General features: G+C 40.4%; 1 protein-coding gene across 5 annotated transcripts in view; it reads right to left on the reverse strand.

The window, feature by feature from the left end:
- PTBP2 (polypyrimidine tract binding protein 2) overlaps positions 1 to 24718 on the reverse strand; it is a 48053-nt gene extending 23335 nt beyond the window's left edge. For 4 of the 5 annotated variants that reach the window (XM_081914513.1, XM_081914512.1, XM_081914511.1 and 1 more), the window contains exons 1-4: positions 24539 to 24718; positions 21963 to 21993; positions 12603 to 12678; positions 1625 to 1797 (exon numbers count right to left, since the gene is read on the reverse strand). In XM_081914513.1, the coding sequence (XP_081770639.1) occupies positions 1625 to 1797; positions 12603 to 12678; positions 21963 to 21993; positions 24539 to 24546 (288 nt within the window). In that variant the 5' untranslated portion in view covers positions 24547 to 24718. The remainder of the gene's footprint in view (positions 1 to 1624; positions 1798 to 12602; positions 12679 to 21962; positions 21994 to 24538) is intronic. The other variant, XM_081914514.1, reaches the window with a different exon arrangement.
- Between the last annotated feature and the right edge of the window lie 407 nt (positions 24719 to 25125).

Raw genomic sequence — 25125 nt, forward strand, 5'->3', positions numbered from 1 at the left:
GGGTATAGCAGTCTTGAGCTGGTTCAGTCCCTCCCACTTCCTGCACTTCCACCCACATGTTTGGCAGGCAGAACAGGGAACTCCACACTGGCATTGCGATACTGGTGCCACTCCATAAGCAGAATCTTGCAGGGTTGGATTACAGCCTAAGTGAGACTTATTTCTGAATGTTTAGAATTAGGCTGTGTTAAGGAGGCAGGAGAAGCTCCTCAAAGGTTTTCATCTTCTTAAGTTTTTATTATCATAGCAGAACTATAATCTTTTTATACCAGATTTGGTAAAGTGCTATCAGAATTTATAGTCTGAAAAAATTAGGTTTCTTCAAATGAAATATTTTTAGATAAATTAGTTTTCAGACACCAAAACATAATTTTTTCACAAAACACATTGAAAGACACACTTTTCTAAAAAAAACAAAAAACAGAAGTATAGGATGATAACTGAAGAGACACTGCATTAACCAGTATTAGGAAGAAAAGCAACCATCAAGCCATGATATGCTAAGCAAAAGGGCAGCTTGGCTCTGATTGCTGAGAATTTGAAGTGCTGCTCTCCCTCCTACTATTTAGGTACAAGAAAATGGAGGCAGGGCAAGGAAGAACTGGTATTTAGTTATCTGCCCCTTAATGACTGCCTTCCTTTAAAGTTGGCAGGAGCAGAGAAAATGAATGAGTTACAGGGATATGAAACAGAAAAAAAGACTTCTTAAGAGTGTTAGCTTATATCTCCATCAGAACTCTGAGTCTTCAGAATTCTCAGCAAACAGGCAGCTCTCACATCGGGGAGTGTAGCATCAGTTAGGCTCTTCATGATGAGTTTCATTGAGCTCAATATGGATTGGGCTCAATCAAATAGGGATATGATTGAGCCACAGCACAGGCCACTGCTGTTGTCCCTCTCTGAATTGATGCTCATAAGGTAGTGACAGTAGCAGAGAACTTAAACTTAAGGCCTGTTCATTACTATAACTGCAGAAACATCTATTGATGCCACAAAACATGGGAAAAGTAGCTCCCAGTGCCAGAAGACCACTGTATTGGTAGTCCTCCACTCTAACAAGAGAAGGCTTGGGAAAGGTAAAACTGGTAGTGAGGGGCATGGTCATACAAAAACAAGCCCTTTCTTGGTAGGCCAGAATGGGCCTGTGCACAGCTTGAAAAATGAAACTTGGGGGCAGGGGGAGGAGACACATTTGAGTCCACCAATTTGAAATCTACCACCATAATCAATTTCAAGGGGAGATTAGAATGTGCATAATTCTCTCCCACTGAAATCAGCATGAGCTAGATGTAGTTACCTTTAACTGAATTGTGCTTAGGACCCAAACCTATGTACTGCAACACAACAGCAGAAGATAGGATCAAGTGAATAAAAGCAAATGTCCAACCAATGGGTACTGATGCTTAAAATCTGACCTTTTATCTCACTCTTGTAGATGGCATGCGTGTGTGTCCATGAACACTGAATTCTGCACTTATTAACTTGAAATATTTCTCCAAGCCTGGCTAGTAGAGTAGGCTCTGTTGCTGGGATATGGCCTCAACTTAAGGCAGACAGAGTATTTAGACTGATTGGTGGGTAGATGTTTTCTATACTAAAATAGTAAGACAAAATTAGAAAGTACCTGGTTCTTTCCTTTCAGCATGAGAATGTTGGTTACCTTACCAAAAGGTAAGCCTAAAGCAATAACTTCTGTTTCTGTCACTTCCCCTGGTAATTTCCTGATATGAAGAACACGAGAAGGAGCCCCATCCATTTTATCTTCACCTTTGAATTTCTTGTTGTCGTTACCATTGGCTGAAAGACATTTTTTTATAATTCATTTCATATCTGAAAGCTACCCTATTTATTATAAACTCATCAAGAAAAATACAATTTGTGCATGCATACAGTTTCCAAATCAGTATGTGAAATGAGTATTTTTTTTCTTTCAACCAACATTTTAAAAAGATTAACTGAAGTAAAATGCAGCTGCTAATGTGCTTCCTCACAAAGCCCTGCAATATTTGGCAAATCAACTTACCATGGATTTTTCCTGCAACCATTACATAATGAATTGCCTGAAGCACTGAGAAGCAATGATAACTGTACAATAACTGATAACCATTTCAGGTTATCCTAAACTATGTGCTAGAAAATGCTAATGTGACATGGATAACTGGTAGTACACCTTAAAAAATAAATAAAAGCACTGGTGAGCCCAAAAGGCAATAATTCAGCAAGAAAGGAGCCTCCTCACTGTATTTCTGCATGGCTGACTGCTTTAGTCTTGGTTTTCTTTGAATTAACCTTCACTGCTCCGTGGGGTAAGTAGTCCTGCTCCATCACAATTATGGTGGGATCTGCATCATCCCAGTGCAATCACTGATAATTTACCTATCCTTGAAAGTAGCTCATGGGGTCTTTATATGTTACTGGTGTGGCTTGGCCTTTTTCCAGTCAGGAACCACACAAAAAGGAGTTATGAGGGCAGACAATTCTCATTAAACCAAGAAACTTGCCTGGGCTTTGAGTGTGATATCTACGTTCAATTTTAATTGAGGTTTGAAAACAAAGTGCTTTAGCTCTCAGATGTTTCAAAAAAATGTGTTAATTCATCCTAAGTAGTCAAGCCACATGGACAACCACTGTGAAGACCCTATTTCTTTCCAAACAGACATAATGCATAATTCCATCTTTTGTTTTCTGTTAGATAGAACAGTATGCCAAAAATTTAAGAATCCTTAAATGATACTAAAAATATTATTCAAAATTCAGGCTGCTATCGTAATGTGCTACTCAACATGAGATGGTTGATTTATGTTGTGAGCAAGGGATGTGATCACAATTAGCACAGAGAAAAAAGCAGATATTAATAGCTACTAGAAGGTGAAATCAATTACTTGTGGAGGGGGGTAGAACTGGCAATTGAGAAAAAGGCAATTAGATTAGAAACAACGAAGAATGCACCGGTGAAACAGAGAATGGTTATCATAATGTAGAGAATAGTTAACAATGTAAATGTTCTCTTATTTCCTACATTTATAGAAATAATGTATTAAAATTGAAGCGAAGAATGCAATAATACTGTCCTACAAAATCTAGCAGCATGGCTATTATCAGGTTTTAAATTTGATCACTCATTACAATTAATTACCTGAAGCACTGAAAGGGGGATTAGATAAATTCATGGAAGATAAGGCTGTTAGTAGCTACTAACCATGATAGCTATGTGCTACCTTCTGGATCACAGGCAGTATATCTCCAACTCTACCTACCAGTGACTGCATTAGATAAGCATTTGATCGCATACATAGAAATGATGAATTGCAAAAAATACTTCCTTTGAAGGAATGTTCTTGTGACAATAGTTACAGCACAATCATATATTTTTTTTACTCATAAGGCAAGTGTGCATAGGACTGCAGTCCTAGTGATCTACACTAAACTGCAGTTTCTCTCGCACCTCTTCCTACCCCAAGTTAGCCCAACACAAATGCAAGGAAGGGCATATTCATATTGTGGATGCCACTCAAAAAGGTTGCTGCTTATACAATTAGCCTTTTCTTTCTCCTAAGAGCAAGGGTGGGGAACCACTTTTTAACAGGCAGGCCAGATCAAAAAGTGGCCACTTGTCTTCTAGCAGGTGGGTGGCTCTGTCAATCGCCTTACGTCATAAGGTGTCGGGGGATTCTGAGTCCGCTTGAAAGCAGCAGGCTTTGTATACCATGTTGAATTTAAACAGGGCCAGATGCAAGCCCTGTTGCAAAGAAACAATTGGAAGAACACTTGGGAGCGCCTAAGCAGAGCCAATCTAAGCAGGACTTGCACTGGGCACTGAATTTGCTTCCATGTAATTAGTTTAACTGTAAACATAGAATGGTTGCCAGTTAATAAAATAGAAAAAGAGAGAGTTGTAAACAGAACCAATCACTAAAATAGCAGTAACTTCCACTGCAGCCTTTTTTTGTTGTTGTTTAGTCGTTTAGTCGTGTCCAACTCTTCGTGACCCCATGGACCAGAGCACGCCAGGCACTCCTGTCTTCCACTGCCTCCCGCAGTTTGATCAAACTCATGCTGGTAGCTTCGAGAACACTGTCCAGCCATCTCGTCCTCTGTCGTCCCCTTCTCCTTGTGCCCTCCATCTTTCCCAACATCAGGGTCTTTTCCAGGGAGTCTTCTCTTCTCATGAGGTGGCCAAAGTATTGGAGCCTCAGCTTCACGATCTGTCCTTCCAGTGAGCACTTGGGGCTGATTTCCTTCAGAATGGAGAGGTTTGATCTTCTTGCAGTCCATGGGACTCTCAAGAGTCTCCTCCAGCACCATAATTCAAAAGCATCAATTCTTCGGCGATCAGCCTTCTTGATGGTCCAGCTCTCACTTCCATACATCACTACTGGGAAAACCATAGCTTTTACTATACGGACCTCTGTTGGCAAGGTGATGTCTCTACTTTTTAAGATGCTGTCTAGGTTTGTCATTGCTTTTCTCCCAAGAAGCAGGAGTCTTTTAATTTCATGACTGCTGTCACCATCTGCAGTGATCAGGGAGTCCAAGAAAGTAAAATCTCTTACTGCCTCCATTTCTTCCCCTTCTATTTCCCAGGAGGTGATGGGACCAGTGGCCATGATCTTCGTTTTTTTGATGTTGAGCTTCAGACCATATTTTGCGCTCTCCTCTTTCACCCTCAATAAAAGCTTCTTTAATTCCTCCTCACTTTCTGCCATCAAGGTTGTGTCATCTGCATATCTGAGGTTGTTGATATTTCTTAAATCCAGCGCATGTTTGCAATTTGGTCTCTGGTTCCTCTGCCTCTTCTAAATCCAGCTTGCACTTCTGGGAGTAAGGACGAATGAGCATTTATCAGCTTTCTTTTCCACCTCTGCTCATGAGCTTGCTAGAATTTTATGCTTGCTGTTTTGGTATAAGCATGCACTCAGTCAACCTATATTTTAAGAAGAAAAGTTCAACCAGTTTTATTGTTTTATCTTTGCTATTTGGGCATACCTAATTACTACACACTGCTTTAAAAACCGAAGCAGACATAGAAAACTTTATTGAGCCGTATTTGTTTTAGTTCCAAAAGTCCATAGTTGGGATGAAGGGAGTGGTCTCTCAGGAGAGTTACCCAAGGCAGGGAAAACTCAATAATCACATATAAGGAGGTTAATTGCGCTGGAGTGCTTAATTGGAAATTCCTCCATTGCTACCCTGATGGTCGCAGCAAGATTACTAAATTCTCATCAACAGTGAGTAAACAGGACATCCTACTTGTTGAAATCTACCAAAGATTAGGAAGAATGCAGGCACAACAACTAAAAATGAGCAAACCTGAACTAACTGAGAAATATAGGCTTCAACTTGGCAAAGCTAAATACTGAGAAACTGCAACTCAGATAAGAGCTGAAACCCAAGGAGAAAGACAGACACACAAGACCAAGTTGCTGATCCATAAACTGCTACAGCTTGTACAACAGCACATGCAGGAGGAACAGAAGCCCAACTCAAAAAGAGATACTGTGCCTGCAAAAGGTCCTGTTCACTCAAAAAAAGTTTTTTGAGTTTTTGTTTGTTTTGCCTGCCAATGCAACATTTGAAATGCATATAGTCATAAATAACCAAAGTTGTTGCACATTGATGGAAGCAGATATGGGCATGATTTAATTCTTCCACAGTCCTGCTTCCTTTTCACTCATAAAGTAATCTAGTTCAGCACAGCCTGTCTGAAAACTTTGCTGTCATGGGTGGCTTCTGTATATTGCAAGAGGCTGACCTTACTGGACAGTATACTATGTACAACTCAGTTTACTTGATTTTCCTCTAGCAATTCAAATACCAGGGAGATACGGAAAGCCAAATTCTGTACTTCAGGGTTACAGTGATTTATAAAAGAAATAAAAATTTATTTATCGTAAAGCTACTACTCAAAGCCTATGATGGAATATTCTAGCTAAGGGGAAGCCAATTATTTATACTCATTTTCAATAAATGATTCCCAAAATTATACTTATGAAATGCTAATTTAGTATGTTAAATACAGCCATGTATCAGCATTGGTAAACTTTTACTTCAGTTGAACCCTATACTCATCAATGTATTAAGTGGTAAGGTCATTCAATAACCGGACTATAAAGATAAAGAAACCACCTTGCAAATTGGAGTGATAATTGAAGAGTATTCACTAGCTAAAGAAGAACTGAAGAATGTAACTTGAAATCTATAGTTTTCTGACCTATTTAGTTAGAATTGGCTTTTGCAATGACACACATTTTAAGCTATGTTTAGCTTCTTCTTAAAAGATTAGAAAGCTGCATTCTTGATGGAAAAACAGTAATGATTGTCCTATATCACATTTTAATGCCTTGTACATTGTTATTCGATTTCATAAATAATATATACAATCATACTTTTTATCTAATTTGCAACTGTGTCATCCACAAATATTGTAAGAATTATTTCTACCCCTTCATCTAAGTCATTCACTGATGAAAAATGTTGAAAGTGGGTAGGACAAAGCCCTACAGAAGAACCCCCCTGAAAACCTCCCTCCATTTTGATGCGGAGCCACTGATGAGCACTAAGTATGGTTTTCCAACCAGCTGTGAATCCTTCCGACAATACTATTACCTAGCCCACATTTAAGCCACATTTAACAAAATTATCAAGGGGTACTCTGTCAGACACTTTGCTGAAATCAAGATAGATTACACCCACAGCATTCCCACCATCCATTAATCTGATTTTAAAGAGTGATAAGATTAGTCTAACAAGATTTATTCTTGACAAATGCTGGGTTCTACTAACCACTTTCAAACTGATTCCCTTCTTCTCTGTTCTAGTATCTTCCATGTTATCAGTCAGAAGATATCAGTTGAAATATACTACTAAATCTGCTTCCATCAAACACCTGTAAATTGTTTCACGAAAGGATAATTTACATCACCACATTTGTTTGACTGTCCATGGAAAACTCCAACCACAATTTTATTTTTTCCCCTCCATTTATTTTGATCCAGATGGTATATCCACAAGGCTACCATGTTCACTCTCATGAATTCTGTGCAGATATGAGCATCTTTGACATATAATGCTAGTCTCTTTCTGTTGCACCTATTCTTTTTTGAACAATTTGTAACCTTCAATTATTACATTCAAATCACATGAGTTTCCCCACCAAGTCTGTTATACCCAGCAAATTGTATTTATCTTCCTGTATTTGGAGTTCAAACTCATTTATTTTCAATATGCTGCATATTAGTGTATAGTCACTGAAAGCCTTGAAAATTCTGCTCCAATCTCTCTCCTGAGATTTTAGAGTTTGCTAGTCAGTCACACAATTCCCCCTGTTCTCCTACAGCACACAGATCCCTATCTTCAGTGCTTACCTTTTGAACTTACCTATTTCCAACTGCTACAGAATTTAGTTCAAAGCTCTTGATCAGGTTCATATTTTTTCTTTTGCCAGACACTTTTTTCCAGTCCTAGTAATTTGCAGCCCATCTCCTTCCAGAAGTCCTTCTTAAGGAAGCCTGCACCAGTCCCAGAAACAGAACTTCTCCCATCAACTCTAATAACTTGAAGTATTATTCTCTCTCTTCATAGCCCTCCACATTTTTTAAGTAGAAATGGCATGACCACTACTTAAGCTCCAAAATCCTTCACTTTCATCTGCAGAGCTTCATACATACATATGATAGTCATAGTTGTTCTAGGCAGTACTGTTTGATCTCACTTGGTGTGCAAGAAGGAATAATCAGCAGTTTTGGTAAGTCTGGCAAACCTGTCCATCACTTCCTGAATTCACACAATGGGAAGGCAGCTTATGTCACAAGTTAACAGGTCTGGTACATTCACAAGCCACTCTGTACCTCTCAGTAGGGAGTCTTCAACCACCACAACACTTCTCTTCCCTTTTCTGCAGGCTATGACTGTCACCTTTGTTCTTGAAGCACTGAAGAGTCTTCCTTCTAACCAAGAATATCTTTCTGTAGCTATCCAACAAGATGTTCAGAGCTGTTCTTGTTGAATTAATACTGAAAGTTATTTCTTAGCTCTATTGTTCAAGCTGTCTTCTGATTCTCCTGCTCCTAATAGGCGGTCTTTCTTGCGGTTTCTTCGCAACTCCGGTTGTCGTCTTCTACTCTGATACTCTTTCTACTTTTGTCTTTGCTACAATGCTTCCTATTTCCTGCTCAAGATCTCCTTCTATTCTCCAATGAGGTATGGAAGTATGGAAATTTGCTCCTGTTATCCTCTTTTCATCCCTTCCAACAGAGCAACAAGGTTATACGTGCAGCTGGTGTGGTCTATGGTGCTTTCAGGCAAGAAACCCACTTTGCAGGCCACCGCCATTAGTGTCCTTGCTGTTCATTTTCTTGGCTCTGGTGCCTGTTCTAACACCCGCCTCCACTGATGAAGCAACCTTCCTTCATCAATCGTTTATTGCTTGAAAGTTACCAGAGTTCCTGTGGTGAGCTGCTTAGGAGAGAATTTTAGCTTGCTAATAAAATGAGTGGCTCCATTTAGCATGTGGTGATCCCTGGCATCATCAGCAAAGGGCACTGGGAAAACCTGCAGAGCAACTGTTACCTTATCAGACACCAGACCTCTCGTGGCAAAGGGTGAATCCAGTGTTGCTTCAGGGGTTACAAGACTGCAGTAGGCCTCACGGTGCACAGCAGAAAGACTTCTGTATTAGTGTGGAATTTCTTGATAACATTTTCACTCTCACTTTTACAAAAGGTTAAACAAATCTCTGCCTTATTAGAAAATCAAAAGTAGGACCATATAGAGAGTCTGCTCTAAGTAAGTCTAGGATCTTAACTTATTCATGATGCTGAGGATCTTTAGAGAAATGCAGGAAACTTTTCTTTCAATTTAAGGAATCTGAATGTGCAAATATTTAAACTCATATCACATGTAACGAAGTCCAATATTGGAAGTGTCAATATTGTTTCTCATCCAAACAGGAACAGCAACTTTCAAGATCACAAATATACTAGAAGCAAGTCAGCCACATCAAACCCCATACTTTAATTATACTTCATATATTACTGTTTAAGCCGGTGATAGCCAACATGGTACCTCCAAATGTTGCTAGACTACAACTCCCATCATATCTGACCACTGCCAAAACTAACTGGGTTAACTGTGTTTTAAATAACATTGCTGTATACCAACAGCATTAGAGTGCATCATGTTGGATATTCCTGATTTAAGAGCAGAAACTAAATGCTTACCTAGTGGTAAAATCTTTAAATCACTGTAAACAAAGCCTGGTATAATTTTTAAGATGGCTATGTGCCAACAGGAGGTTTAAGAGCTAGTATTTATTTTTATTTTTGTTACAAGAAACTTCCTAAATTCACGCCACAAGTCCAAGAAAATAGTAGCCTGGCATATGTGACCAAAATATCCAGCATGAATGCAAAGGGGTGGGGGTTCTTTTTAGGCCCCTTTTGGGGCTGGGGGAAGGTCTCCTCCAGAGTAACATCTGACATGTAAGGAAATGCTATATACATACATATATATATATCTCAATCAAGTGAGTGAGCTACTCTTTTGGGTATTAACACAGGACTCTTCTTTCCAATTAGTGCTGCACTAAATACTAACAGATTTTAATGTCAATAACCTTTGAAAGATGCAAAATCTTCTCCAGACCTTCTGCCTTTTATTATTATTATGTTGTAGAGATAACTCTTATTCACCAAAAAATAGGAATCAAGTGCTGAATGTGATAAAGCCAAAGGTGATAGGATATGTTACTGAGAGCAAATGAAGCAGTATTTTGACTTCAGTTTGGATGTCCATGAAAAGGGGCAAAGAACTTCCCAGCTCCCAAGGCAATCTACATTTTCAGCAAAAAGTTTGCTTCCTATCTTGATAGACTGAAGAAATACTTCCCTCTCACAACAAACATGTTTTTATACCCTTTTACCCCCTCACTTCATCCCAAAAAAGTCACCCAAGGAACAGCTCGTTGAGGGGTTCATGAAAATATTACCAAAATTATTTCCCTTGCCCTTCCATTTCAACTTGGAACTAATTTCAATACTTAAGGTAAAGGTAATTTTAAATATATTGCTACATCATTAATTTTGATCCCTGCTTAGAATCTTATAAACAAGAAATGTGTTTACAGTGCTCCATAATTAACATTTACATAACTCAAGTTTATAATTAGCAACTTACCTAGCAATTAAAAATTGCCTCCAGGCTACTGCACAAGTCTCCACTGATGCAGGGATATAGCTACATGGCTCTCCCACTCTAATTCTATTTTAATATATTTATATACGATTTCAAAACATATATTACCCACTCTTCAGCCATACCTCCCAGAGTGGCTAGCTAAATAAATAAATAAATAAATAAATTACAATAAAATCTGACAAACCCAAATCTGATGGACAGTTAAAACTCCAGCATAAAAAGAACACATTAATTACCGTAGATTCCTGCATATAAGATGAATTTTTAACCCCGGAAAAGAAGTTAAAAAGTCGAGGGTCGTCTTATACACCAGGTATGGCTTCGTCTGAACTCACCGCTGCTTTGGAACCTGCCAAAGCTGCCGCAGCAGCAGCAGTGGGCGGCGCGCTCCGGCTTAGCATCACTGGGCAGCTTCCTCCCGGCACAGAGCCCACCACCCACTGTTACTGCCCAAGCGAAGCGTATAAGACTGCCAATTTGGGGGGGGGGGGTCGTCTTATACGTTCAGTTGCCTAATACGCCGGAATCTACAGTATCTACTGGCTAGTTAAGGTGACAGAGGAGAAATAATTCAACACTCAATTTCTATGACATTGTACAACTGTATCATGAAGGAGACAAAGGCTCATGAAGAAATAATAATAATAATAATAATAATTCATTTATACGTACATATATACTTACATACATACATACATACATACATATATACATACATACCCATCCCAGCCACTCTGGCAGGTACCCCCTTCAGACCTATCTGCAAAGCTGACACCAGTATTCAAGGGTAACTATTCACAATAAGTTCTATTATGCACTTAATACAGGGGTCAGCAACCTTTTTCAGCTGTGGGCCAGTCCACTGTCCCTCAGACCACGTGGTGGGCCGGACTATATTTTTTTTGGGGGGGGGGGGAAATGAACGAACTCCTATGCCCCACAAATAACCCGGAGATGCATTTTAAATAAAAGCACACATTCAACTCATGTAAAAACACCCAGTGGGCCCCACAAATAACCAAGAGATGCATTTTAAATAAAAGGACACATTCTACTCATGTAAAAACACGCTGATTCCTGGACCGTCCACGGGCCGCATTTAGAAGGTGATTGGGCCACATCTGGCCCACCGGTTGCCTACCCCTGATTTAATACATTCTTAATCATTGTACAATGATTAGGACAGATCTTACAAGATTAGACTTGTGGCCCTCCAACTGATGTGAGCGGGAGTCCTTTCCCTGCACTAAAGGAAGGCAGGATGAGGAGTGTCAGTGAAAATATGCAGATTCAAGTGTCAGTTACTAATAGCTATATAATGACTATAAAACAGAGTCCTTGGAGGGAAGGAGACATATGACAATTGATCCTGGCCTGATTGCTGGAGGGGGCTTGTATTTTCCCCCTCCTCTCCTGCTACATCCAGGTATAATAGTTATGGACATTAGCAGTACTATCAGTAGTTCAAAAAGCCACCCAAACTAATAGGATATAGCCATTCTTTTACCAGAGCAAACTTTATAACACTTCGTTATTTGAAATGGTGTTTCACCTAGGGATGGAGAGGTAACCTGCAAAGAGGAATAGGAGACCTGGTACAAACGACATCTGTTGCTCTGACTTCCTAAAGCAAACAAACCTTCCTAAAGCAAAAAAATACGGGTGGGTGAGAGGTTTCAAAAAAGCTCAACAACTTTGGTCGGCCCTCACGCGTGTTCACTTCATCAAATCTGGCCATCTTTGAAAAATGTTTGGGCACTCCTGACATAAATGAAACACAGGATATAAAAACAGATCCTGGCTGGATGACACAGTGCAGACAGGCAGAAAGTGCAAATGCCTGCATGAGTCTTTCCTTGCCTGACGGAAGGTCCCTCTCCAAAAATAAACTGTGAGAATCCCTTTTTTTAAAGTTATGCAGGCTTGGACTCAGACCTGAATAAGAGCTCCTATCATTTAAAGAAGGGACCAAGATCCAATGGAGGCTCCTTGGTGGAAGATGGGGGAGGTAATGTCCAGTGGTTCTCCCTTTCCCCTGCAGTCCTTTATGCCTCCTCCCCACAGTATTACAGAGGGTTCCCCAACCCTCCAGAACAAATTTTTAGGGGTAAAGGTATAGGAAGCCACAGAAGGAATTGGTGAAGCTTGCCTCACCACCCCCATCCCATTCTGCCCACATGAAAGTCCAGCTGGTGTAGTTCTGCTCTGGGCAACTCTGAAACCCATGCATTAGAATTTTATTTTTTTACAAGTATTGTATTAGGCATTTGATATTTAAAAACTTCAGTGCTCAGATCCTAAGAAGGCATAATAAACATTGTTTGTCCAGATGTCCATACTTCTTCTGCAACATGGATACATTTTGATGCTACAATGAAAAAAGTCTCCTTTCAAAAAGCATCACTTACCAGTAACTACTATGCTGCTCATGTTAGAGTTCGGACTATTGAGTACACTGCCTGAAAGAAGCTCGTCAGATCCTCTCTAAAAAGAAAGAAACAGTAAGCACTTTGCCATTTAAAATGCAAACACTAATATTAAGCATGTAAGTTTGAAATATCTTTTTTTTAAAAAAAATGAGTATCTAGGAAACCTAGAGGCCTGATTCACATCAAACAAAAGTTTAAAACAAACTATTGCTTAATGTGAACGAGAAGCACACTAGTGCAAACAACTCAAATATTCCTGTTGCCATGACATGGACAAAAACAAACCAGAGCCTGGCTTGTCATCCAAATTAAGACTCCTAGTTTGTTTCCCCCTAAACAAACCAGAAGCAGTAACCAACTTCTCACTGCTTGTGTTTTTTTTGGTGAGGGAAACAAAGCACAAATTCAGGTTCAGGCATGGGAAATGAGAACCTCAGGAACTTTTGAGCATCATGCAACAGCATAGAGCTTGTTCACATTAAATCACAGTTTGTTTTAAACTATGGTTTAAGGTGATGTGTGAATGAAGACATATCAGATTTCCTCCATCACTCTTTTCAGGTGGCCAGTCAAAAGAAACTAAAATTATTAACATCATCCAATCCAGACAATTTCTTCACTTGAAACTGCACATAACTTGTAAAGATAGCAAGAGTTAATCAACAGCCTATGGAAAGATTAAAATGTTTTAAAAAACTAAGAGTGCATCAGCTTCAGTTAGCATCCTTAGCTTGCAACAGTCATGGAAAAAATAATATCTATATACAATCAAAATGATATTTATAAAGGAACCTGATTATTATTATTATTATTGCTATGATTTCTAATATAGCTATTTAGGTCCCATCTGCTTTTTGGTCTTTTCCAGTTTCAAAATGAACTTTTCAGACACACTGGAAAGATAACAAGAAATATCCCAAAGATATATTTCATAAAGGGTCAAGTTACCCTTAAATTTGTAAACTAAGATCAATTTCTTGCAATGCATATGAAATGTGGCAAAGTATATACTTTTGCTGCTTCCTCATGTTGCAATCACAGTAGATTTTTTATTGATATTTTATTTAAATCTGATTTTTGCTTTAAATTTCAATTATGTGATTTTTTAATAAGCAGGATGAAAATGAAATATGAACTTAATACAAAAATGTAAATTATATACTTATGTTAAAACTACATATATAACCCTTTTCAAATATAATGGCTGTGTTCAGCCACAACATTAAACTATGATTTGGTGCTACATAAACAAGCTTTAGACTCCTACAGTTCTGCTTCCCCATCTCTGGCATAGCTGCAAATGGTGACTAGAAGCATTTACTTCCATTTTCTACCAACCAGGATTTGCCAATATATCAAAGCCATCGCAAACTATTGTTAACTTTAACTATAGTTTGTCCAAACAAGTAAATTTCAAAAGGTGGTTTACAAACCGATCTTGGACCAATGAACCATAATTAAAACTAAGGCTAAAGTCGGAATGTAGCTCTAAACCATTATTTGGCACTACTTTCAAACAAGAACATCGAATTAAAGTCTGTTTCTATGTAAAAAGAAAACTAATTCACTTCAAAGGGCAATTAATATAAATATGTTACAAACAGTCACAGATTATGTTCTCATTGCAGGAAATTATGAATCAACAAAATTGCCTGGATATTTATTTTCTTGGAGCCCTGTTTAGGAAATATATGAAGAAGATATCAATGAAAATCTTAATTCAAACCAATGATTTAAGTCAACTTTTCTTCTTGCTCATTTCAATAATAATTTAAATTAACTTATTCACAAAGCCTCCCAAGCGGATACTATCACTTAGAAATGAGCCCCAAAGTAAAGTGATAGCTAGTGATGTTTTTGTGACTGGCGTATGTTCTCAGTAGTCAGCCCCACTTTCACATTTCTCATCAGCTGAATTTCCAAATTGTTTTCAAAAGGAAGCCTAAGTACACCAAATACGACTGAAGTTGGTTGAAGGCACTGCACATTATGGATGTCACCTATGCATCCAGCAGCAACGCTGAATGTAAAATAACATCAAAGTGTGAAGCTGATCCTTCAAGAAGCCAACCCAATTCAGAACAGGTTCAATATTGCTCCCATGGAAAGATATGCCATTATCAGCTAATGACACTTCTCTCTTGTCTTGTCAGTTTACTAATGAGCATGCTATGTAGGTATTCAGGACACCTATGCCTACCTCTGGATTTAATGAAAAGAAATGAGAGAGAGTATGGTATCAATCAAAATGAGTTCTACCAGTAGTTTCATGAATGTGTTGAACAGTGCAAAGCACAAAACAAAACCATGAAGGACACCATAGAGTAAATGCCATGATACTGAGCTACAGTATCCCACCATCACTTTCAGTTCCTTCTTGGTGGACAGATTCTGGTATAATTCAGAACTGAGCCGGAAAACTCCTCCAGGACAAGCAATCCAAAAGTATGCAATTGGTAATGGTATCTAATGTAACTCTGAGGTTATGGAAAATCAACAAGGATGCTTTCCCCTGGCATTAATCATCCACCAAACTGTCTCAAAAATGAAGCAGAGGTCAGAATAAAGTACATCTAGAAGATCAGGATCACTCAGGAATGCCCTAGAGCTCAGCAGCCACTACCTGCTTGATCTCTTGAAAGGGAGATTAATCACCACACAATAATGGGGGGGGGGGGTCCACAGGCCAAATATGAAAGCCAAGATTGATCCTCAGATCACAGGTTCACCACCCATTTCCATAAAGCCCTAGCCAGCATAGTTCATAGTTAGGAATGACAGGAGTTTTAGTCCAAACCATCTGGAGGGCATCACCTGGGGGAGCACAATCCCAAATGAGATTGAACACCACATTAGCGGTCATACCAGCCACCTACCAACAGCACCTCAATCTTGTCTGAACGGAGTTTAGGTTGTTAAATTTCATGCAAACCACTACTCTCTTCAGTATGCCCGTGTCAGCTCACATGCATTGATAAAATGAAGAAAGAGCATGGTGATAATCCCTTACCCAAAGTTATATAGAGCATAAGGCACAAAAGGAAGTGCTAATGGACTCCAGAATACTGATGCAATGGGTCAGAGCAATACCCCCCAGCACCACCTTCTGGAACTGTCTCTCTAAGCAGGAAGCAAACTATTGAATCATGGCCCCTCCAGTTCCAAAACTAGGTAGCCCCTCCAGCGGTATACTATGTTTGATGGTATCAAGAACTGCTGAGAGATCCAGACATATTAGCAGGATCACACTTCACTTTTCCTTCTCCTCTCCTAATAAAGTTCATATAAAATAACAACCATTGCAGTTTTAGTTCTAATGACAAGCCAGAAGCTATACCGAAGTCAATCTATTTCATCATCATTAAAACTATGCCTGAATTTTACAGTCACCACCCTCTAGCCATCGACAACCTTTCCAGTACAGGGAATGTTTTATTTGAACAACAATCATGACTATATTTGGTGTCTAGAAAGTGTTCCTTTGGAAATGGCCTCAAACCCACCTCCTTCAAAATGACTGCAACTATTTCTTCTCACAAAGAGATATTAATCACTCCCTGAATCCAGCTGGTCAACCCTCTCTTTGATCAGCATAAATGAGTCAGGAGAGGCATGGAATTGAAGACAGGCTGAATTTAGGCTGTATGCCTCTAAACACCTCCATATCTTGAAATTTATCCCCAAAAGAGAGGAAATTTAAATTGTATTCCCTTCCTTAAGCACCATAATATATTAATAAAGTTGGTTAGGTAGTTAACTAGTGCCAACAATACGCTGGGTACAGTCAAAGATCTGATTCGACAAATATTAATCTTATCCTTGCACCCACAAATATGTAGTATTTTAGCAGAACATTCTTGTCTCCTAGGCCTACAGAGAAAATATCTGTTCTAGATTTGCCACAGTAGAGAGATTTTTTTTTATGCCATCTGTCCACATAGCTGAAACAGGGCCATAAATTCTCTCCAATTCTCTGAGCCTATCATAGTAGGTCAAGTGATGACTCACCCTTTAATCTCTTTAATTACTAGGAAAGCATAACACAGGCATTTAGGTTTTTGAATAGCAAGAAGAAGAAAAACTTTGAATTCCCAGGTATTCAAAACCTTATCACCTCATTAAGCCATTAACTTTGGAATAAGAATAAGAATAGTAACATGTTAGCTAGGGCATTTCTACAGGATTAAAGAAGATTGCAGAAATACAGAAGGCGTTAAAAAAAATCTGTGGTGCAATCATGCTGGGAATACTGTGTCCAGTTTTGTTTGCCACACCTCAAAAAGAAAAACAGGAAAAGGTAGACTAAGGTAACAAAAATTATGGGGGAAAAAACAAAAGAGTATCATTGGACTTTAAAGACTAACAAGTTTATTATGGCTTAAGGTCCCACAAGAGTCTTTGTTCTTACTCTTTTTACAGCAACAGACTATCATGGCTCCAGGGATGGAGCAACTACTCTATGAGAAAAAGTTACAGCAGTTTTTTTAGCTTTAGAAAAAAAGGAAGCAAACAGAGGACATAGTGTGGAAAAGTGCATCGTGTGGAAAAAGTGGATAGAGACATTTTTGTCCATCTCACATAAATACTAGAACTCAGGGTCATCCAATTATGCTAAATGTTGGAAGATTCAGGACAAACAAAAGGAAGTAATATTTCACGCAGCACATAATTAAACTAAAGAATTCACTACCATAAGACATTATGATGGCCGTCAATTTGGACAGCTTTAAAAGATTAGGCAAATCAGTTTATGGAGGAGGGGACGTAAGTGGGCAGAGTGTTCTCCTGTTTATATTCTGCTTCCCATTGGTCTCTGATTGGCAGCTTTGAGAACAGAAGGTTGGACTTGATGGGCCCTTGGTCAGATCCAGCAAGGTTCTTAAGTTCTTATGAAAGGCATGAGAGTAGTCAAATAACTTTGAAGGTTAAAGTAATTTTTGTATATTACTTTGCCTCCGGAGCCATTAACTAGGAAGGAAAAGTGATGGTTTTTTGTTAACCTGCTCTATAATGCTCACAGGCAGTGATCATATAGATATGAAAAAAATCATTTATAAAATAGGTTGTATCTCGTTACAGACAATTGTAAGTAAATCAATTCTTATTCATTTAAGCTGCCCTCCTAATGCTTTCTGTAGACTACATACAACATTTCATTGCCTAACAAAAAAGATACTATGATTATAGAGTTCCAAGAATTTAGATAAGTTGTTTTTTTGAATGGAAACCTGGACCTGAAACATATTTTCATACACTTTCACAGTACAGATATTGATCTTCCTTGGAATAAAGTTCTTGTAATTATCTCCCATGCCTCAATTTATTTATTTATTTTAAATCAAGTGGGTTGTATGTTCCAAATATTTCCAAACAAATCCGCGTAGGTGGTTTCAAACAAAAAGTGATTCAGTCTACAAGTCAAATATGGATTTACAAAACTAATAGCCTAGTTTCACTAACAGAAATAACTGCAATAGAATATATGGTGAAGCACTGTATATTTGTACAAATATACCTGTCCCATTATAGCAAGGACCACATAAATCAGCAAAACCTAAAATCAGCTACTATTCAAACAGCAATTCCTATACTGATAACTGGAATAGGCAATATACATTTTGTAAAGCAGAACTGTAAACCAGCAATTTCTTGTGCTTTTTGCAGGCAAAAAATGGAATCATCACCATAGCCAACAAGTTGCCAGATGGAAACCCTAAACCAAAATCAGTCTAACAAAGGCCAGCTTTTCCCCCAGCCCATACAGTCCCTCCTCTGAGACTTTGTTGCCCAGACTCATATCCAGCTCTAGCCGTTTTAAACATGTTCCAAGGAGGAATAGCAAGATTAGGTTGTTAGGTACACAAAAAGTACATGCTAGACTCATGCTTTTGGAAATGTTCTAGAATATTCACACAACTCATTTAGGGCCTATAAAATTTTGTCTATAGCTCTAGTTAGAAGAGTTCATACAAATTAAACTGTATGACTTGCCTTGAGGAAGAAAACTGTGATCATTTCAGAAAGATGTGTGCGCCCAATGAATCCATAAAGCCAGACAGATTTTTAACCTGCACTGCCCAATTTTCACTTTATGAAAAGCCATTTAACAACAGAGCTCCATTCAATCAATTGGTTTTTTGATGTCAGTCAGCTGGTCAACTACAAAGCATGCCAGGAAATGTTTTGCTTCCCACTACCATTGTATTCTTATAAGTTATTAGTTACTATGTGTTACTTTATTTTAAGTCATTTCCAGTTAAGAGGCGCGGTTAATGACATGCTTATTCTGCTGAAGAAGGAAGGCAGCAAGCCAGACAGTCCTTTGACCAGAACTGTGCTGATATCACCAATGATGCTTTTGACAAATTAAACTATCTCCTCAAAACTGCAAAATGCAAAATGCCATCTGGAAGAATGACAGTTTATATTCTTCTTAGAGGCAGTTGTGTTGAAGAATATAAGATGGGTGCTCCCAGAATTCAATTCCATTTTCAAAAGTATATATGCTTAGCTATGAGAGATTCTACTCCAGTTACTGGTCCAAATATGTTCCCATGCTCCCAAAAGAAAGGCATATTCATTTTATAAGCACAGCACTGTACCATAGCAAGCTTTATCTAAGTGAGGTATGGGGTAGCAGACGTCTCAGGATCCACTGGTAGATGAATAATTTACAGTGGATCTAAAGGGTGTCTGGCTATCAAATATTTAAGAACAAAGGAAGCTAGGGAAAATAAGAGTGATTTGCATGTGAAAGGATTTCAAAAGCAATTCTGATACTGAAAACAAATTCCTAGACTGAATGTATGCTCAGAGGTACATTGTTGCTTAATTCTTTCTCTTACCACCACCGTTTTTGAAGCACTGATGTAGTACGGTATATGAGTATAAAGTACAAAGCACCTAGCCTTTACCCCATGTTAATCTGAATTTACAATTTTACAGGTTCCGTGTTTCAGAGCAGTAGTGTTTTTAATCAAGACTACCCAAAATAAACCAGGATCTCAAATATCCCCAAATTCAAGGTTATTACTACCTGTTCTCCTAGTATAATCTGTTCTCAGATTAGACAGTTTTGAAGATTCTTACTGCAGGTCCAGTGCAAGCATGTTTTTATCCCTGTGAGAATTCTTTGAGATTACATGTTCCCATCTTCCATGTTAATTCCCCATTCCATTTCATGGCCTGCTTTTGCCATGATGTAACATTACAGTTACATTGGTGCAAATACATAATTAACATTAACCAGAATCCTTCATAACCAGGGTTTGCAAACCCACTTCAAAGCTTGCATACAAGAGCCACCCGGTTTAACACTAATGCTACATAATCACTATTTCATACATAAGGTTAGCTCACAACATTTAATACTCCATGTAGAAGAAGGCACACAATACCAATTACCATGGTTTGGTCCTTGGTTGCTCAAACCATAGCTTGGGTTTGGATTAAATGGTAAACTGCAGTTTGTGGAGAATCCAGAACCCAGGATTAAGTAAAGAAATCATGACACATGAAGGGAAGCAGGAGGGTGACTTGGAGGTGTCTGCTCATGCATGTAATGTCAAACCACAATTTGGCAATATCAGAATCACACATGTAATGTAATACCACAGTAAAAGCAAGCCACAAAAGAAAGGAAACATGAGTGCACAATCTACAACATATAGTGGTACCTCTGGTTGCGAACGGTAACCGTTCCAGAGGCCCGTTCGCAACATGAAAAGAGTGCAACCTGCAGCGGCGCATCTGCGCACATGCGGGTTGCAATTCGCCACTTCTGCGCATGCGGGTGACGTCATTTTGCGCTTCTGCACATGCGTGAGCCACGAAACCCGGAAGTAACCCTTTCCGGTACTTCCGGGTCGCAACATGAAAGAACGTAACATGCAGCAGACATAACGTGAGGTATGACTGTACTTCCAGTCTGCGGTCTTGAAACTGAGAACATTATGGCTACCTTTGGGTCAGTGGTTAGAATCCTAGACCTTTGCAATGTTCATAATATAGCTAGAATCTAGATCCTTTCAGTCCTATTTTATGAACTCTGCATTAAATATATTAAAAACTCTCCAATTCTAGTTCCACTTAAGTCACAGTCCCTACAACAATTACCCTGCAAAGGGTATATCATCACCAGTATATACACACACATATATACTGAAGGAGAGGGCAGTGGACTGTTATTGTGAGAGCATGGGTTATACCAATCCTGCAACGCAGCCCACAAAAGGGCCCAGGGAGTCATCAGGTTTTTCACTATGAGGGCAGAGAGATCTGCCCTTGAAGAGGGAGATGTGTGATTTCCTAGGCCTCCAGTATAAGGTAAGGGAAAGGTACGTAGCCAGTTCTGTTCTGACAGAGCATGAACACTGGAAAGTGCAGAAAGAAAGCATTCCAGAAGAGGCTGTGGATCCACATCTCCTCCATTCCCCAGACAGACACCTGGAACATGGGACAAATTACACAACTAGCAGAACAATGAAAAGGGAAAAAAAGACCACAGGTGTGGCCGGGCATGGAAAGAGGCAGTTCATCCACTTTCAGTTATGTCCCCCACCGACCCTTACAGATTGCTCTGCACATATTGAATTATCCAAGCACAGGAAATTGAACCTATGTGGCTGTAAATCTTAAATCTCTTTTGATACCCACATTTGAAATATCCTGACTGGCCTTGGACAGAATGCTGCCAGACTGAGATAAATTGAACAAAAGACCTGCAAAAATATAGCCAGTTTCGGACTCATGAAACGTGTATTCTTTGGATACTTTAGGATTGTTATTGGAGGAGAGCAGTGTTCTTGTGCTCTTAAAAGCTGCATGGCAGGCAGAAATCCAACTGGTTAAGCCCTTTCTGGGATGGAATAGAATTATGGGAAAAGCTCCATCTGTTGACATTCTATCAGTCAGTCAAGTCATTGTATTTGTGTATGGCTCCCAAAATGATTTTTTTGGGTGGGTCAATAGCCCTTTATAGAAAGAAGAAGTTTCCCATCACGGCCTTATACTTACCAAACAATCAAATTCACATAGGGTTACAAGGTCACCTGACATGGTTAAAGTTTTCCCCACTATGGCAAAATATATTCAATTTCTATTTAAGTTACAGTAATTATTTCTAAATTTGTATCTATAAATATAAATTAACATACTCAAGTTATTTGCAGATTGGTCCCTCTTTTGTGGGTGGGGCTGAGGATTCAATCCACATACAGTGTACTAGAAGCAGAAAAAGCTTCTGGCACCTCTGACCGAAAGTGACTGGGACAAATAGTCAACATTACAAATTAACATTTCATACCAAATTTGGGATTATTTATTAAATTCATAACCTACCTTCACACCAACTGCAACATCAGTGACAATGCTGAAAAAGAAAAGAAATTTTTAAAAGGGGGAATTCACTTTTATTTCTCTTTTCTAATAAGAAAGGAATTCTCTTTGAAACCAAACATTCAATATATTTTAAATATATTGGCATTAAAATGCTTACTTGAAATAATTTAGACTTACTCATGACATACTGAAGTGACAAGGTGGCAAGAACTACCTTGGGGCCACACATACAACCAAACTTGGATTGGTGATAATGGGAGCCAAAGAAGATAAAGAATAACTTTTGTTCATGTTTTCTTTACAACTGTAAAACCACATACAAGAGAGCAAATCCGACCTAGGCAGATCTAATCAAGCGCAACAGACCAGGCTTATAAAACTAGATGTAGAGGAAGTTATTTTCCATGTCTCAAAACTAGAGTCTGGAGTCACTGAAGCTGAATGGTGGGGAAATCAGGATAAACAAAAGGAAGTACAGTGGTACCTTGGTTCTCGAACTTAATTCGTTCCAGGAGTCCATTCGACTCCCGAAACCGTTCGAAAACCAAGGTGTGGCTTCTGATTGGCTGCAGGAGCTTCCTGCACTCAATTGGAAGCCGCACCAGACATACAGCTTCCGAAAAACGTCCGCAAACCGGGTTACTTACTTCCGGGTTTGCGGTGTTCGGGAGCTGATTTATTCGACAACTATGTCATTCGAGAACCAAGGTACCACTGTACTTCTTTACACAGTACATAGTTAACACTATGCTACTACGAAATGTGATGATTACTTCAGAAAGGTATTAGAAAAGTTAATGGGGGGAAAAGGCTATCATGGCTACATAATGACTACAGTGGTACCTCTGGATGCGAACGGGATCTGTTCTGGAGCCGCGTTCGCATCCTAAAGTGAACGCAACCCGCATCTGCGGGTCACGATTCGCTGCTTCCACGCATGCGCGTGGTCATTTTGAGCGCCTGCGCAAGTGGCGAAACCCGGAAATAACGTGCTCCGTTACTTCCGGGTCGCTGCAGAGCGCAACCCAAAAATATTCATCCCGAAGCTACTTCAACCCAAGGTATGACTGTATATGCTACAGCCAAAATTTGAGGCAGCACACCTCTGAATAATAGTTGCTGGGGAACAAGAGTGAAATAGGAGTACTGCCCTCATGTTGCAGGCATCTGGTTGGCCAATGTGAGAAAAGGATGCTGGGCTAAATAGGCCTTTGGCCTAATCCAACAGGACTCTTCTTATGTCCTTAATGTCAACAGAGAGTTGCACAAGCGATTCAGCAAATAGATTTTAGCAAGGCAGGGCAAGAAACTTCATAAAGCCTAGAACTAGAACCCGGCACTGAATGTGGATGTAGCAAATAGCTGCTCAAGAGAATACAACTTGTGCGTATAATAATCTCCCCCGCTGCCCATCCACTGGCTTGGTTTTGAGTTACATGCAAGCCTGGGCCATGGAAGTTGACTAACTTTCCCAAGTCTTAGCAGGGCTCGTCATGCTCCTGTTATGATCGCAACCATCATGTCGTTATCTTATTTCTTTTATATACATAACAAAAGCCAGTGCAACCATTTTATCATGTACACAAGAGCTGGCCAGCTTCATTTCAAAAGCAGATTCAAGTCTGGCAAAGGCAGTAAAAAAAATAATCAGCCCTCTATTTACCCTGTCACTGAGCAGGGCCCTGAAAGCGGGACTTCCCAGCTTCCAATAAAAAGAGGGCCTTGCCTGTGATACGTCCGCAAGCTGCCCACCCAAGCTCTTCACCACCAATGGAGGGAGGCCCTTTGCCTTGTTTCCATATGGCTGACGCCTGCAATCCCTGCCTTCCTTTCCTTCGGCTTGGTCTGCCTTGTCTCCAGCAAACACAAAGGCATCTTTTTTTCCCACCTTGGGAGGTTGGGAGAAAAGAGGTGGCATGTACACACACAAGGCCCCAATGGAAACAAAAGAGCCTCCTTCCTCCTGCTTCCTGTGCCCCAAATGGGGAGCATCGCTGCTGCTGCTCCTCTGTCACCCTAACCCAAATGAAACAATGGGGAAGGGTGAGCTCGGGAGGGACGGGACAAGGGAGGAGACATGGGAAGGGAAGAAAAGGGCGTTCCCCACGGGGAAAGGGGCCAGTAACGTGTGAACGCGGGGGTGCCACGGGTCGCGGGGATGTAACAGGGGGGGCTCTCCCCACAGGGGCCTTGTCTAGCCCAGCATCCCAGCGGGGTTGCCTCCTTCCCGAGGACCAGGCCTCTGTCAAAAGGCAAGACCGGCCCCCCAACCACCGCCCCTCACCCGGGGCAGTGACAGCCGCCTGGCCAGGCGCCTCCCCCCGGGGAGAGGAAAACACCCACACACGCCCCTCTTCTCCCCTCCTCCCGGGACCCCGAGGCTTTCCTCACGCCCCGAGCCCGGCAGGCGGGAAGGAAGGAGCTCGGGAAGCGCCCCTGACACGTAAGGGATGCGCTGCCTGCCCCCCTCGGAAAAGGGGGAGAAGGGAGGCGGCGGCGGCAACTCTCTCCTCCCTCTCTTCCTCCGGTGGCGGCGGCAGTGGCGGCGTCCGTCCCTCACTCCTTCCCTCACTCACCCGTCCATCGCCGAACAGGACAAAGCGCTGGCGACCAGGGCAGGGAGCCGCGCAGGTAGCGAGCAGCGAGAGAGCGAGGGGAGCGAGAAAATGGCGGCCGGGCCCCAACGGAAACCGCCGAAGGTTGCCGAGCGCTCTATCTAGCAGGCTCCGCTCTCCCCATCAGAACCCGCGGAACTCCTTTGTTCTCAGTGGGCATGCGCGAGAGGCCTCGGGCATGCGCAGTCCGCGCGGCTGAGGGCTTTTGTAGATGTATATTTCTTGCCCTCAGAAGGCAAACGGAGCGGGGTGGGGGGAGATGGCGAGAGAAATGGGACGCGCGCGCACACACAAAAAGAAAAAGAGCGGGATTTGTCTTTCTTTCCCTATGTTGGGCTTTGAAGCACGGGTTAAAAGGGGGGAGGGAAACCTGGGGGGGGGGTTTGAGGCACAATTTCCTAAGGAAATTATTTAGGATCCCTGCACCCTGGAGTTTCATCTCTGTGCATATTGATATGCATTTCTTTGTTAAAAATGATTATTTGCACGGGGAGAGACTCCATAAATTGTCTGACTTTGACCTGAGGGAAATACACTGGGCCTCCCCC

This window comes from Podarcis melisellensis, assembly GCF_964234715.1.
Source record: "Podarcis melisellensis genome assembly, chromosome: 6".
Taxonomy (NCBI): domain Eukaryota; kingdom Metazoa; phylum Chordata; class Lepidosauria; order Squamata; family Lacertidae; genus Podarcis; species Podarcis melisellensis.